The 17,447-nt window shown below is 40.1% G+C and overlaps 1 protein-coding gene across 1 annotated transcript in view; it reads right to left on the bottom strand.

Moving 5' to 3' along the window:
* FAM83B (family with sequence similarity 83, member B) overlaps positions 1 to 12,945 on the bottom strand; it is a 44,259-nt gene extending 31,314 nt beyond the window's left edge. Inside the window, exon 1 of the mRNA XM_010155595.1 lies at positions 12,502 to 12,945. Within this exon, the coding sequence (XP_010153897.1) occupies positions 12,502 to 12,945 (444 nt within the window). The remainder of the gene's footprint in view (positions 1 to 12,501) is intronic.
* Positions 12,946 to 17,447: the final 4,502 nt, after the last annotated feature.

Raw genomic sequence — 17,447 nt, 5'->3', positions numbered from 1 at the left:
CAACTGAAGATATATGCTTATTTTGTACTACAAGAGTACTGTGGCATGATGTAAGAGAAAGAGGTTATTTAAATATTTAAATATTTAAAACCAGATACTTAACGATACATGGTCAGATCCCTAGGCGTCAATCCTGCAAACACATATGCATGTTAAGTTAATGGAACCTCTCATGTACATCTATAGAAAACTATTTAAATCCTCTCAGGATTAGGGATTTAATTTTGTTTCAAGAAAAAAAAAAGTATCTTCTTTGAACAAGTATTATTTTTTTCCACTCTCTGACCTTTACTAAATACCTATGAAATTCCTTTTCAAGTTTTATTAGATGTATTGTCTGGCAAAATGAGATGAAAATCAATTGTGTAATCAAGTAATTTTTGTAATGAAGTAGGCTATTGTAAATTTTGATACACAAATGCTCTATCTTTAAACTTCATCCTTGTTGCCCAAAGCTTCAATTTATTGCAAAATAGAGGGCAAATAAGACAGTCCTATTCAAAATATATACCTCCTCTAACATTTGATGTATTAGATATACAATTGATAACAAATATCAGAAACCTGGCAATAACATTGGATGATTTGACTAAAAATTCAAAAGCACTGCTGTATTTCTAACACCATGATTGTGTTTTACCACTTCTTAACAGCAGAGAAAGAAGATGAGGAAAATACTCAAACCCCCTACTGCAAGCACTTGCTTCAGCTGTGCTGACTGGCATCATCCAAGGCACCCACACTTCTTTACTGACCTAAGAGGGACCTAACATTACCATGGCACACCAGGAACTGCATCCAGAGCTTGTTGCAAAGACACTGTTTAACTCTGAACTTCAAGTCAAAGTACCAAGCACTTCCTTGGGACAGAAAACCTCTAACAGGATATTGCAATACTGTATTGTAGGGCTTCATATCTTAACTGCACTTTCATCATTAAATTTGACATACATAAGAAATCAAATCATCTGGTTAGTTAGATTTCTGGCACAAGTGTCTTAATGTCTGTCAGTAAGCCTAGAATTCATGAAAAAAATAGATAATGATATTACTGCAAATATAACAATTTCAGCTACCACAAAAATAATTTTCAGCATTATTTAATTCTAGTCAATTATACAATATGTCAGACTAGTGATCACATAGCGCTAAGGCATGAAGTAAGATGATTGCAAGAAAATAAACAAATACAGGAATCAGTGATAATTCCAGTTTTATCTCTATGCTTAGTTTTTTCATTTCCAAAGCCATGACAGGCTGGAGAGGTGGGCCCATGCAAACCTCGTGAAGTTCAACAAGGCCAAGTGCAAGGTCCTGCACCTGGGTTGGGGCAATCCCAAGCACAAGTACAGGCTGGGTGGAGAGTGGGTAGAGAGAAGCCCTGAGGAGAAGGACTTGGGGGTACTGGTGGATGAAAAGCTGGACATGAGCCGGCAGTGTGCGCTGGCAGCCCAGAAAGCCACCCGTATCCTGGGCTGTATCCAGAGAAGTGTGGCCAGCAGGTCGAGGGAGGGGATTCCGCCCCTCTGCTCTGCTCTTGTGAGACCCCACCTGGAGTGCTGCATCCAGCTCTGGGGCCCTCAACTTCAGACAGATATCAACCAGTTGGAGTGAGTCCCGAGGAGGCCACGAAGATGCTCAGAGGGCTGGTGCACCTCTGGTATGGGGACAGGCTGAGACTGGGTTTATTCAGTCTGGAGAAGAACAGGTTTTGGGGAGACCTTATAGCACCTTCCACTATCTGGAGGGGCCTTCAAGAATGCTAGAGGGGGACTTCTTACAGGGTCATGTAGTGTTAGAACAAGGTGCAATAGCCTTAAAAAGAAAGAGGGCTGATTTAGATTAGATATGTGCTGTTTTTACGAAGAATTTCTCCGTGGTGAGGCACCGGAACCAGTTACCCAGAGAGGTTCTGTATGCCTCCTCCTTCGAATTGTTCAAGGCCAGGCTTGATGAGGCTTTAAGCAACCTGGTCTAGTGGAAGGTGTCCCTGCCCATGGCAGGAGGGTTGAAACTAGGTGATCTCTGAGGTCCTTTCCAACCCAAACCATTCTTGGATCTCACCTGAGCCAGTAATACAGTTTTTGTTACACAGTAAAGCAGCTTTCTGTAGACTTGTAACAGTAAACATACTGTAAAACAGTAATACACTGTAAAAGCTGGACTCAATGATGATTGATATTTTTAGGCCCATTCTCAGCCAAGACAGGTTACAGACCTCTATCAGTCACTGTGCAGCCACATATACTGCCTATTATTTAAAAGACCCTGTGTATGCACTTGACAGTTACTTCTCACTCAATTATTGTGTACTTGTGCTAATCTGCTATTAGGCAGTGCCAAGAAATTACCAGAACAGCAGATAGCTTCAGGTATTACTGTGCTCTATCATGCTGGATAGAGACTTGATTGCTTTGAAGGGCGGTATCCCCCTGGCATTTGAGGGAAATCGGTTTTGCTGGCTGACATTGTCACTTCGCTGCCTCTGGTATCTCTGATCAGGAGTTACAGCTCTCTAGCAGAGAATGTTACATGGGTTAAAAAGGGCTGTCCCTTGGCAGGCATTTCTTGAGAAAGGTCGCACAAAGAATCTGCAGGCATTTGCTCTTCTTCTGTGCTGATTATTTCATCTCATCCTCATTTTTTTTCTGACATATTGAGCATCAAAAGCCTAGCAGGAAAACACTAACTACAATACCTTCTGTGGGCTGATGCCACTCAGATTCACTTGAATTAGAAGGTGATGTCTAGTGATTTACGTAGTGTTTAAGCCATAAAGGGAGTTTATTGAGCTGAAGTGCAGCCTGCTTGGCAAAGAGTGCCTACAGCTCCAGGAAACAGCATGAAAATAAGGCTGAGATGTTATATCTGCCGTTTGAACTGAAGACACACCCATTTGGCTACCTGACCGCACAACCCTGTGCTACTGTTTGAACCCGACTGCTAGTGGATGAAGCAGATATCAAAGTTTTCTTTTCATCTCTAAGAGATCCAGTGCATAGCTTCAGATATTATCCTATCGCCCAGCTTCATCTCCTACAGCAGGATTGCTGGCAGAAGGGAAAAAGTCTGAGGAGATCAGGTGTTGCAGTTAGCAAAAACCCCTAAATAAAAGACATACCACAGAAGTTTTCTGAAGGCAGAGCTTCATGCCCACTCGCCTTGCTGGGGAGAACACGGGTCACGGTAGACCCTGTTTTTGAAGAATCTGTTCTGGTTTCCTCACGTCATAAATCTTCTGGGCAGTCAGTGCAAACATGCCAGACCAAAAGACAGAACAGGTTAAGATAATCCGCTCTTAGCAAAGGTATGAGAACACTCTGTGTATGTCTTGGAGATACACCCTCTTTATCTGAAGATAAGAAAGGACTTTATGCTTTTACAAATGCGTTTGAAAAGTAGGCACTACAAAGCTACAGTCATATACTAATGCAAACATTTTGGAGAAGTACTGATGTTCCGCAGAAATTAGTTTTCATAACTATAACACTAAATACATGACTGATTTTTTTAATCATCTAAAACCACAAAGAAAAGAAAACAAAAAGTTGTTACGTGACCCCTACTTGCTCTAAGTACTGTTTGCTAAGGTATAATACTCTCAGGCTTTTGGTTTATAACTGTGATATATATTGCAATATATCTTAATTTAAAGTTTTGATGGCTCAGTATTCTAATCTATAAAATGGCACACACTTTGGTCATGTTCTTTGATGGCTAAGAATAAAGGAGAGCATCCCAAGCACAAGTACAGGCTGGGCAGAGAATGGCTTGAGATCAGCCCTGAAGAGAAGGACATGGGGGTACTGGTGGATGAAAAGCTGGACATGAGCCGGCAGTGTGTGCTGGTAACCCAGAAAGCCAACCGTATCCTGGGCTGTATCCAGAGAAGTGTGGCCAGGAGGTTGAGGGAGGGGGTTCTCCCCCTCTATTCTGCTCTCCCACGTGGACCCCACCTGGAGTGCTGCGTCCAGCTGTGGAGCCATCAACATAAGGATATTGACTGGTTGGAGCGAGTCCAGAGAAAGCCACGAAGATGCTCAGAGGGCTGGAGCACCTCTCCTATGGGGACAGGCTGACACAATTGGACCTGTTCAGCCTGGAGAAGAGAAGGCTCCGGGGAGACCTTATTGCAGTCTTCCAGTACCTGAAGGGACCTACAAGGAAGCTGGGGGGGTACTTTTTACAAGGGCCTATATTGATAGCACAAGGGGTAACGTGTTTAAATTGAAAGAGGGTAGATTTAGGTTGCATATAAGAAAGATAATCTTCAGTATGAGGTTGGTGAGGCCCAGAGAAGCTGTGGATGCCCCATCCCTGGAAGTGTTCAAGGCCAGGCTGGATGAGGCTTTGAGCAGCCTGGTGTAGGGGAAGGGGTCCCTGCTCCCGGCCGGGGGGTTGGAACTAGGTGATCTTTGAGGTCCCTTCCAACCCAAACCATTCTATGATATAAATTCTGGATCTACTCTTTGTAGTGCAGTAGTGTTATGTCCATTCTGGCTGGCACCAATCACGAAGGCTAAGACTCCAGTAAACTATATGATGTACAGACCTGTAGCAAAACATAAGGATGTTTACAGCTTCAGAAAACAAATACCTGGGATAGAGGAAAAGATATGAAACAAAGGCAAGGAAAGCATAGATGGTTAGTTTGGTTGATTCCACTTCTATATTTATGAAGTAAACAACACTACAATAAATTCAACTGGCTTTCTGATCACTGGAGTGCATACTGAAAATTTATTACCCTTGTTGATCAAGGAAGCCATAGCAATATCTTGCAATTATTTATTTTCAACAGCTGTATTGAGGTGAGTCACTTTATGGATGCCAGCAGATCCTACTATAAAGTAGCAAGCACAACACCAGTTACACCTCATTACAGTTGTGATGGCCATCACTTTTTTCCTCTCTAAAGTAAATTAGGATAGGATTTTTAAGAGTAAATGCCCTCTGAGGTTTGAGGCATGCTGACAGCATTTTTGAAAATGTAGACTTGAACTTCTATTGTAAAGAATAGCATGTCTTATTAGAAAATGGTTATGGACATACTTTATCAACAGGCTAAACGGAAAGGCCTGATCACATTGGTATCAATGGCAAGGTCTGCACTTCTTGTAGAGAGGTAAATACTTAAGTGTACTTTGACTCCTGTATCACCTGTGCTGGAATACTTGCAGCACTCCTCAGGGAAAATAACACAGCATTAAGCAAATTGTTCTGAAATAATTACAAGTGAAGTAGATACTTGTACTCAAATCTGATATATGAGGAAACTTAATACACATAACTCCATGGCTTTCAATCCTGCACATTCCAAACACCAGAATGGGAAATTCTGAACTGGCAGCTCTCCTTGGATTTTTGTGCTTTTTGTTTTGCTCCACGTCAGCAGTTTTCCACTTTCCATGTAGATTCTATCATACTGTATTACACAAATGCTGCTGCAGTATTGCAGGTATCTATATACCAAGCTATGCTCATTTAAAATGGTATCACAGATAGTATAATAGTTTAGGTTTTAAATCCTGATACATGACAAACAAATTTAAAATTTAAAATCATCCAGAATGTGTCCCACAGCCCTCAGAGCATCACTGGCTATGCTGGAAAGCTACCAAAGATCAAAACTATGCTAAAACTGCAAGACATCAAAAAAGGCCTATGGCAATATGAATGTGAAGTGATTAAGCCTATACTTTTTCAGGCAATATTGTTCCCTGGCTGAAAAAAAAATCAGAAAACTCAGATCTCCTGAGAACAGGAATTCAGAAGAACAAAAATAGTACTTCAACATTACTAGGGGTTTTTTGTTTTGTTTTGGGGGTTTTTTTTGTTGGTTTTGTTTGTTTGGGGTTTTTTTTTGTTTGGTTGATTTTTTTTGACAAGCAAGGAGAAGAGAGAGACACAATCCAACTACACTGGACTGGGCACTGAAAGAAGCATTCTGCCAGGGGAAAATTATTTTAAAACAACTGTTTTGTATTTATAGCGTAATTTTACCTGTACAAAGTTATTTTTGAATATGATAAAGAACACGTGCAAAAATTATAAATTACTTTTTCATGGCACTTTTATTTTAACTGACAAAGATTTATGTCAATGAGAGAAAAGGTTTCAATGAAAAAAATATCTCTACAAAGCATATGTGTATGCTTACTTCTTATATATATGTGTAAATGAGACAGACAGTAATAAAGAAATACAGATGCCTACAAGATCTGGCTTTTAATTTTCCCAATTCTATTTTTAAATCCATCATGGATGTGTGATAGTTTGATAGTACATTAGCACAGTTGTGACATTAAAATGTCAATTCCTATAAATTAGTCAATTACACATTTTAATGTAAAATACAAGTATCAGGAAAAATTATGGGTATCATGTATATAGCAACTGTTTATAAGAAATGCATTTCACACAAGTCCCAGGCTTTCTAGATCATAAAAGTGCTTGGAGATATGTCCCATCAATGGCAGTCCTCTCTGTCTGCATTATAACTTCACTTCTGAGACTGCTCTGGGGCTACCTTTGTGTCGAGGGAGCAGTATGGCAGGGGGAGAAGGAGGCAGGCAAGTAAAATTGTGTGAGGACTCCAAAGGCAAATCCAGGCATATAAAACACCTGCAATGTTACGTGTTGTGAGCAGATGACAAAAAATCAGTACTGAGTCACACAATAATAGCACCAAGAGCAAGACACATGTCCTCTTCCAATGCATGGCATGTGCCCTGTTGTCATGATTTGATCCCATTTGCCAAGTAAGCACCACACAGCCGCTCACTCACTCCCTTCACAGTGGGACAGGGGAGAGAATGAGAAGAGCAACAGTGAGAAAACTTGTAGGTTGAGATAAAAACAGTTTAACAGGTAAAGCAAAAGCCGCACACAAGCAAAACAAAACAAGGAATTCATTCACCACCTCCCAACAGCAGGCAGGTATTCAGCCATTTCCAGGAAAGCAGGGCTTCATCACACGTAACAATTATTTGGGAAGACAAATGCCATCACTCCGAACATCTCCCCCATCCTTCTTCCCCCAGCTTTATAAGCTCAGCACAATGTCATATGGTGTGGGATGTCATATGGTGTGGGGCTGTGTTCCCTCTCATCTTCTTGTGCACCCCCAGCCTACTTGCTGGTGGGGTGGTGTGAGGAGCAGAAAAGGCCTTGACTCTGTGTCAGCACTGCTCAGCAATAATGAAAACATTCCTGAGTTATCAACAGTTTTCAGCACAGATCCAAAACACAGTCTTGTACTAGCTACTATGAAGAAAATTAACTCTATTCCAGCCAAAGCCAGCATATGTGTGTGATTAGAAAAGCTGGGACATGACCTCGCTCCCTCTAATAAATCTATCAAAAGCTAAAAGTCATGTTTTGCCTAGAAACTATACGCAAGACTGCCATGCTGGTTTTCAACTAACAGGAAGTCATTTAACAGGTGAGCAGAAGTGAATGATGAATGCATCCTTCAGCACAGCAGCTGAACCAAAAAGCACCTGCTGAAATCCTTGTGGGGTAGAATATTTTGGCAGGGAAAATGTTGCCTATACATCTTCAGCTGAGAATCAAGTCTTTCTATGTGTTAACTCTCAGCTTAGAAGATATATAGGTGTTATGAAACTAGGCCAGGCTGGATGAGGCTTTGAGCAACCTGGTCTAGTGGAAGGTGTCCCTGCCCATGGCAGGGGGGTTGGAACTAGATGGTCTTTAAGGTCCCTTCCAACCCTAACCATTCTATGATTCTATGATTCTATATGCATTGTTTATCAGACATTCTGCAGACCATATAGAAAACTTTCGAGTGGGATGACTATTGCATTTTTTCTTTCCCTGAATTCAGCAGATTTCCCTAGCTTTTATGAATAAAAAAATGCAGCCCCTCTCTCATCTGCTTGGACTGCTGCAATTAATTAGCTAAGATGAGCATTGCCACAAACACGATTCATTATCTTTGCTCCAGTATGTGTTCACATTATATTTAAAATATTTGGCAAAGAGTACTATTGAGAGACTTTAAAAAGATTGCTCAGTGCCCCCATATTCTACAAGTTTCTTTCTGTATAGAAACAACACTCTTCATATAGGCATGTAAAGAATTTGATTTTCTTTCATACTAGACTGCAGCCAGAACTAGGTCATTATTACTGTAGTATACACACGATGAAATGAGATCAATAGTGAATAATATATTTTTTCTGTAACATACCTCTCTCTTGCCTGAAACAAAACAAAACTAGAAAAACATCCCCATTCAAACTAGAAGAAAATATTTTCCTTTTTATATGATTGAAAAATGAGTCAACTGGTTTGTTTATTTGCCTAGGTCCACTGCTTTAGAAGACAACACAGGCACCAGGTTTTGTACATAATCCTCTCTCATGAGAATTCAAAGAAAGTCCTTTTTGACTTACTAAAGGTCTACCTACAGTGGGCCCAATAACAAATTACACTTGTTTACAGTGTAACTTAATTGTTTCCCAAGGGTCCAAGTTTTGCAACCCTTTCTCACATTAAAAAGACCAATCATGAGTAATTCAGCAAACACAATTCCCTTTTTTGAGTTTCCAAAATGATAACACACTAGCCATCTAAATTTCTAGTTGAGCTTCTAAAAACAAATAAGATTTGTAAAAGTCTCACAACTATCACCGATTTTATGAACCCAGGTTTAAGACTGCTAGTCTCTTTGAATAAAATGAAATCAGTGAAAAGTACTGCATATTTATCAAATAGCATGCAACATCTTACATTCCATGAGAAATTCCCTAAAGTATGTCAGGGAAGTCTTTCAGTGTTTTCTCGCTTGTGCTGCCAACCAGCAATCCTTGGGTTGTTTAAACAACACAGTTCTTTAAAAAACAGGTTTGAATTCTCTCTAGGAGGAGCTGATGCTTATTTGGATATCAATATAAAAGACTCAGAGCTATGCATTCTCTCTAAAACTATGTAGGAATGTCTGGGTGGTGAAGAGTGGAATCCAGTTAATGAAGAAAGAAAAACACACTGCCAGAAGGACCCTTTGGTGCTCTGTCCTGTCCTTTCCCTCTTGCCTCTCCCTGTCAATCACGACTGAGAAGACAGTATGAGCTGTTTCTTGTACATATGTGCAAGCCTCATACCTTAGGGTTTTGAGGCAACTCTTACAAGAAGTCATACAGGGAGAGGACACTTCATTATTAAAGTGTCTGTGCTACTTTATAGTAAGAGAAGGAAGTTTCCCATTAACCTGACACAGATGAGTAATCATCTTGATACCATTTCCCAGATGAATAATCCTCTCAGGAAAAACTGCTAAACATTATCAGTTGTGGTTCATACACCCCAGCTAGGATGAGTCAAGCTGCAGGAGCACCTCAATCTTCAGAGAAGCCAGAAACCTGTCCATGATTAAAGGTAGAAGCCTCCAAAACACACAAGAAATAAGGCTACTGGTTTGTTTGCAAAAGTCTGTCCATCATTAAGATCCAACAGACCTTGTAGTGCTTTTTTCCCACGTGGTCATATCAACATCTGAAAAAGAATCGTGTCTTCCCAGTTGACACAGTTGTGCCAAACAGCCTCCTTGTATGAACAGAGGTTACACTGACAGAGGAGGGTGGTTGGCAAACTGTATCATTTGGAGATGAGGTCTAGTTACACCAACAGTAAACCCATTTTGTTGACATGTTAGGTTTGACCTAAGGCACTCTGCTAACATCACACCTGTCCTGCAGAAGTGCTGTAATAGACTGTAATGTAATGCTACCCTATTTATGATACAGTTCCCCTCCTCTAATGTAAGTTAACAAACATATAACACAAGCATGGATTAATCTCCTTAAAATGGTTAGCTCATTTTTCTAGGATTTAATAATATTGAACCATTTTTGTAAGGAAAACTCCACTATTATGTTGCCTGTATTTGAAGGTGATGTGTGTAATTTTTATATTATGCATTTAAGAAACACGTAAGTGACAAGATTTTCTTGCAACACATTTTCATAGTTACTGTTTTTAGTCTCCTGTAGAATAGCCTTACAAATTATTTTCCTCTTTAGTCAGGAAAAATCACTGTCAGCAAGCAAGTTGCTTAATGTTGTTTACAACATGTCTTCTTAAGGTCAAAATTAACATACATAATGATCATTTTAACAACTGACACTGTGATGCATCAAGCATGAAAGAGGTCAAGAGTAAGTCTACTAATAATGTCCTCTTATCCCTGTATATCTCCAAATATTCAAAAGAATTTAGGTTTCAATTGTCTGTCTCCTTCATGATCTTTTGGGCTAGAATGTACATATAAAAGTATATCGAATAACCTCCTTCATGGGGTGAATCAGTGCACAAACATTTTCTGCTTTGCCCTTGTAGGAGCTGCTTTCCTAATGCATTGAGTGTTCAGGCAGCCCAGGGAAATCAGTGCCTGAACTCAGGCACTCAGGTTTGATGCTTAAAGTTTGGTGGTATGAATATGGCAGTCTCCAACAGGCTGTTTATTTTCCCACAGAAGTTTGCCTAATTTCCCAGAGATTTTGCTTAGAGCTACATTAGTTTAATGTGATTTGCTGAAGAACTTGTTTATTCTTTACAGGTTTCTGTTTTCCATGTGTAACCTTTTCCTATTTCCTTTGAATATTCTCATATGACTACACATCTTCACTACTACATAACAAAGAACCCTGTTTAATATAACTATATTTTTATAAGTGGCTTAGAAGTAGGTTAGCCTGTTTACAAAGCGTTTGCCTGCTGTAAGCATGTTTTAAATACCTTACTTTACCTTACTTAAAAATACTTTAAACTTTTCTGTGCATCCGCAGGCCGAAGAGGCTGAACAGCACTATGTCTTTTAGATTTAATTGCTGCTTCCTGAAGCGACAAACCCGTATCACTGCATCAAAAGTGTTATGGTTGTTGCTGTTGAGGTTGTGCTGATCAACTAAACCAACCTTTCAGCTGTCAGATTTGACAGTGACACATCATAACATCCTCTTTATAAAGTGGAAGCGGCACAAGCACAACAGAGAGACAATATACTATGCACTCAACCTTTTTCCACAGAGGGATAAGAATCACACCTAATTTTTCTCCATAGCTGCATTCAGAGGAGGCATGAAAATGGCATTTTACAAGGCAGCACCACCAGCTCAGAGTGCTGTCAGGAAGGCACTGGACTGCATGCAGCCAGCCTGCCTGGCACAAAAAGCATGGCAACTGACTGGAAACAGCCTTTCTTCATGGCATTTCAACACCTTGTAGCAAAACTAAACTAGTCTTGGCAATGGAGTTAACTGTGGTTTTGTAATTTCCTTTACAGTGGGTACATTGGTAGCTCAGGACCTGCAGTTGAAAAAGGTCACAGTATAGTGGGCAAGTCACGGTCAAGCCTCACTACACAGAAAAGGAGAAAACACCGCAACTCACTCTGAGAGGGACAAAAAGGGAGAAAAGTAATTAACGCTCCTCTTCCTTGAGCACAGTCATTCTAGACTATAAAGTGCAGGATAAAAGACCTAATGATAACTCTATTATGGCAACAAATTACATGCTTTATCTAAATATAAGAGAGACATTGTAAAAAGTTGTAGTCCTTCCCTTCCCTGCCCTTTTCAGTCCATTTCTATTGCACACACATTTACACACATCTCATCCACTGAAGGGTTTATGGATGCACTCGAGCTAGAGCCCATCCTATTGCTTTAAAGCACAGAACCAAATTTATTTCGCAGGGAAGAAATGGAAATGTAACGTACAAATACGACTGAAACCTTGTCACAATTGTTTAAAGAGGTAACGTGCTCCAGGGTCAAACAGATCTGCATGCTAATACATTTTTTGGTGTTTGGTTTCTTTTTTTTTTTTTTTAAATTACCCTGGAAAGCAAAAGGTGGTTTGTTCACACAGCACCCTGTCACTGAGGTGTAAACAGGGTGTGCCTTAGGAAATTCAAGATGCAAGTGCCCCTAAGAGGAAAGAAGTACCTTTGGAGAAGTGTCCACATTTCTTATAAATTAGTCATTAGTCGAAAAGGCAGGTAGGGTACCCAACTAAAATCTATTCCCTTGTTGCCTATATCACTTTTCTTTTTTTTCTTCTGAGATCTCTTAAATACTTTCTGACTAATTTCTGTAAGCACAGCTGGTATGCAAAATCAGAAAAGCTGAGACTCTCAGGGATACAGAATAGTATCACTTGAGGAATATTCAACTGAGGTCAAAGAAAAGGTGTGCTGATTACTTATAAATTTCTCAGGGACTGGTCAGCATTACAGTAAAATGGTAATTATGCTTCATTAAGCCCTCCAATTAACCCCTGATCCCTTGTAAGTAAATTTAATAACACTGGTGCATGTGATACCAAGGGACCAATCTCAGTCTGGGAAAACCTTTCCATTTGAATTGTCAGCAGCCAGACTGTTTTTCCCTTCCAGAAGGAAAAAAAAAGCCTCTAGTCAAACACCAACTAGGTTATTATTGCCACATTTTTTTTTTCAATAACACTTTTCATGTTTACCTTTCTTGCGTCTCTTATCATCTTCCGAATAGTTTCCTTTATGGTGTAAGGCTGTGCTCGTGGTGGATGAAAAAGCAGATCAATATTTGTGCCACCAGAAATTCCAGGCATCAGGTAGGGCCAACCTAAGTCAAGATTTGGAGCTTCCACATCTGATTCGATGGGCCAGTATGTTCCCGAGGAAGAGGTGTCATCAATGGCATGGTTAGAGGAATAAATTGTGGTTTGGGGAAGTTTGTGAACATTGTTCAAAATATAATCAATTTCCTCATCTGCTAGGAACTCTGAGCACCTCTCTTTGGAAAGAAATTCTTTGTAGGCTTCTAAACCTCCTTCAATTAGAGCATCAATAGCTACCCGGTACCATTCCTTGTAATGAGGTTCAATGTAGTTGTCTGATCTGCACTCATCATGTAAGGATGATAGCAAAGATGAAGTTTCCATTTTCACATATATTTTGTATAAAGTCTCTCAAACTTCCATTCGTGAGCTGGTAAAATGTATCTGTAGAGAGAGAAAAGTAAGAAAACAATCAGAAGATTTCTAGAGATCTATGGACACGCTCACAGACATTCAAAATACTTTTCTGGTATTTTTCTAGCACCTTCCAAGAATTTAAAACAGTTTTGAGAAGGCTCAGGGATTAATATTGCCAAATGAATATTAAAAAGCTAGATAAAGAATTTCTTCTACATAAGGAAAAACGAAACCCATAATTAATTGATTTCATGAAGTTCTTCTATTAAAAGCTATAGCAGAGCTCATATTACACTGAATATCTGTACCAGTAACACCAATACATACCCAATGCATGTTCCAATATGCTACCGTAGGTTGGGTTTCAAAACTCTCTTTATAGCGACTGACAGTGTTCAGAGTAACACTTCAGAAACCAATTATATTTCCTACTTTTTGACACATAAATCTTTCCCTGCAATGCATTATGTCTCTCTGGCTTCCTTGAAACAACAGTCATTCAGGTCCTTCTCCTTATCTATCTGTTCTCTCATGCTGATCTAATCCATCTGTTGCTCCCAAGCAGGACCAGCCTACCTCATTTCAGTGAGTTATGAGGAACTCCAGAAAGATTTCTCCTCCCACATCTGGGATCAAACTCTGAATCAGCAATCTGATGTCTAGTTTCCACCCTGCTCATTCCTTTTGCCAAAAGGAGCGGCTGCTTTAATCTTACCCTTATTTTTTTTTCTCCCAAAGATTAATAATAAGTTGTTTACTGTTAAAGATTTATAAATTCATTCTTACATCTTTTTATGTCATTTAACAAAAGCTGAGAGGGTTGGTTCATGCTGTGAGAATCTGGGATCTAAGGTAGAGAGAAGAGAAACGGACAGCATTTCTTCATGTTTGTGCAACCCCACGGGGCTCCTCCACCATCCGCCTAAAACCTAAGCTGCAGTGAACTTCTGCATTGGGCAGGTAAGCCACCAAAGACCAAAGAAAGGGGGGTGGGGGGCGGAGAGAGGGTGGGGCGGGATTTTAATGAGAGTGGTATGAGCATGGCCATGTAAAACATGATACATGGTAGCACTGTTTCATCTTTGAGGGCTAGGGCCTGAAGTGTAAGAGAAACACAGTCGAAGTAGGAAGGACATCCAACAAAGGTAGAATAGTTACAAAAAGCACATACAAAGTGTAGCTTGAAAGTTAACATTGGTTTTACAAGCCTGATTGATAGTATAGCAATATAATAGCAAGGAGTAGTCCTACAGAGTTCTTACTGCATTTACTGTCATATAAATGTAATACAACTCTCTCTTCACCTCAAGACCTTTCAGGTATTTTTGCAAATAGTGCACTTATTTTCCACTGCCTGCTGGGAACAGTTTAAATCTTCTTGAAAGTAAATTAGCTACATTAACCTAAAGAAATGAAAATCAAAATCTCCATACACTACTGATACTCCAAAGTCCAATTAAATGTTCAATTAAACCATGATTTCTGAGGAACTTGGGAAGTCTGAGGTTAAAAAAGGACCAAGGAAGAAAAATCCAGATCTGAGGCTGGCATCAGCATGTCATATGAAATAATTCCATTTGAATCCTGTCTCTCAGCCAAGTAGCAGGGTAGATCTTCCCAGATAGGATTGCTTTCGAGCCTGGGGGAAAGGAGTGTTTCTGGCTGCTTCCAGAGAAGCTCTTTGTGGTGAACTGGAAAGCAGCAAGCAAAAGGGATCAGACTGCTCTCCCCTGATCAAGAATTACATGTATTCCTATGACAGATATTCAGGGCTTCCTTCTACACTGCTCTCACAGGTAGAAGAAAAACCAAACGTTATAAAATAGGAGTAATACCGTTTCACTTTGCCCAGATGCAGATACAGCCGCTAGTGTGAGGTGACGCAGAAAGGAGCACGCGGTACGGACAAGACAGACTGACTCAAAGGTCAAACCCTTACAATACTGTACAATCAAAACAGTCACATCAGTATCCCATGGAAGCCAATCACCCGGAACACATTTTCAAAACAACTTAGATGAGAATGAAAAACTACTGAGAGTACAAAATGCAGTTACTCAGCTGAGTTGTCCTGAAGAGTATGAACGCTGATATAGGTGACTTTACTGAGAATCTTTTACACCCCTCTTGTTGGGCCCTCCAGGACAAGTATCTCTCTAAGCAGTGTAGTAACACAGTCTTCTTACTAAGGCATTTAAGACTAAATTGATTTTACAAAAGCAAAAGAAAACTAAAATTCTTATTACTTTGGAATGGATATACTTCTAAAATAGGGATTTCACCATTGGCTTCATATATACAGTTGAGAAAGACATAAGTGTCTATTTCAAAAGCTTGTTTAAATCCCTTTTTTCTTTTTCTCACTCTTGCCTTTCAAAATAACACAAGGGAACAGGACTATACTTAATATGTAAAGTTGTGCAATACAAAATATTGAATGTTATGAACAAATAAAAGGCAAAAAAATTAATGGATGCGTGTGCTGGCTCACGTGCATTTTTTGTTTTGTTTGGTTCTTTTAAGTTGTTTTTGTAAGAGTATAGTACATTGTTTGACTTTTCATTGAAAACAATGAATTCATTAGTTGTGGCATAGGTCAAATGCAGTAACTTATGCTCATTCTTATGCTGAAAGCAGGGTATAAATACACCATAGGCTTGGAAAGGTGACACTTCTTGTGCAGTGTCTTCCAAACAAGAATAGTTATTTTACAGTGAACATCTTTGATGTTGATATTTGATTTACAAGTGCTGTTTACGAAAGAAGCTTAAAGCAGTGCACATTTATTTAAGAAAGTAAATGTAGAATCTGTCACGGAAATAAATCACAGAACAGATGAGACAAATGAAAAAATTCTAATTCTGATTTTCAGAATTAAGGACATCAGCATGTGACACATTCATGAGAAGAAACAAAAGAAAAGTCCCAAAGTAAAATAATGGTTTCAGGTATATTTGACAAAAGCTCTAAATGTCTTGACACAGGTATTTTCCTCCTTAGAAGGTAAGAGCTCTTTCCTAGGTAAGGTACCTAAGAAACCAATATAATATTGGATAGAGAGGCAGAGGTTTAGACAAAATTCTAAAATAAACTTTCTGGTGTCTTCTTCAACCATGTATAACGATTTCTGCATAAGCAATTAGATTCTTCAAAGATCCCCCTCAGGTCAACGATTCTATTAGCAAGGTTGTGCAAAATGAGGCCCACCTCTGGAGGCTTCCAGAGCTTTTTCAGACTTTTTGTACATGATTACAAATTTTACCAGTGCAAGGAAAGCTGTTGTTCATCCTCTGAGAAATAACCTTGGCTGTTAATCCCAGCCCGGCGTATCAGCCATCTTCTCTGCTTGGACACAGGGATCAGTTACTTAAAACTTTTTTATTAAGTGCCATAAATGGGCTTAAATTGAATTTAAACTCCAATGCAGCTGCTGCTAAAATTGAATCTTTCTCTGAAAAACAAATTCTGAATCCTGCACTGATGCGATCATCTTGTTCTTTTATTAGCAATATGCTTGGACCCTTCCAGTGCCATTATCAGGAACCAAGCAAGAAGAGAGATTTCTTTGAAAGAAAAGTAAATATCCCTTTTTTTGCAGCAAGATACAAGTATCCCAGCTTCCACAAAAGCAGCAAATGACAAATGCCCACTGAAGAAAATGATGCAACATGCTGCGGTGGTTCCAGGAGCACAGTCCTCCAGGCTAGAGCTAAAGACAAGCAGCTTCCCTGCCTTACTAATATTCTCAGGATTTGAAAAATTTCCTATTCAGCAACTTTGGGGAGCAAGTCTAACCTCAGGCTCGTACAGCCGGTCCTTGGCCAGGCCCTGGCCTTGGTGCTCTCCTCAGGACGTCCTCATCTCTTTTCCAAAGGAAACATGATTGCTTTGACAGTTTCTGCATAAAGTTTCAAGCTTGCCACCTCAGCTAAGGGAAATTTAAACCTCAGGAACATCCTGTCGCAGGCCCCTCACCCAGGTATGGCTTTTGGGTCACCCACCTGAGCACCTCTGACCTTGCTGAGGAGCCTCCCCACCGCTTAAGGGCCTGGTGTGACCGGCCTTTGGCTGAATAAACAGGCGTTTTACGACAGCGGCCTTCCACCAACCTTCGTATTAAGGAATTGTATCAAGAACAAATAATAATTACCTACATTAAGCAGTGACGGGCAATTATTTAATTGTTAATGAAATTGCAGTATTTTCCGTGGATGCAAAGGGCATCAGATTCAAGTGAAAAACAACACCGCGAGCGTTCCTGCTGTTTTCTTCCTTCTTTTTTTTTTTCTCTTTTTAAACCAGAAAGTTAACTTTTCAGGCAAAACGGAGGCAAGCAGCTCCCCGCCACGTTCTCGCCTCAGCCCTGAGGACACTGCACGCGTGTCACCCCCGGCCGGGACCCCGGCTGCGCGGAGTTGGGGTGGGGAGGGGGGTGTGACACACCGCGGCCCCTCGAGCGAGCGCGGCGT

The sequence above is a fragment of the Eurypyga helias genome, unplaced genomic scaffold (genome assembly GCF_000690775.1).
Source record: "Eurypyga helias isolate BGI_N326 unplaced genomic scaffold, ASM69077v1 scaffold3727, whole genome shotgun sequence".
Classification (NCBI taxonomy): Eukaryota; Metazoa; Chordata; class Aves; order Eurypygiformes; family Eurypygidae; genus Eurypyga; species Eurypyga helias.
This window is presented reverse-complemented; position numbering and strand designations above follow the sequence as displayed.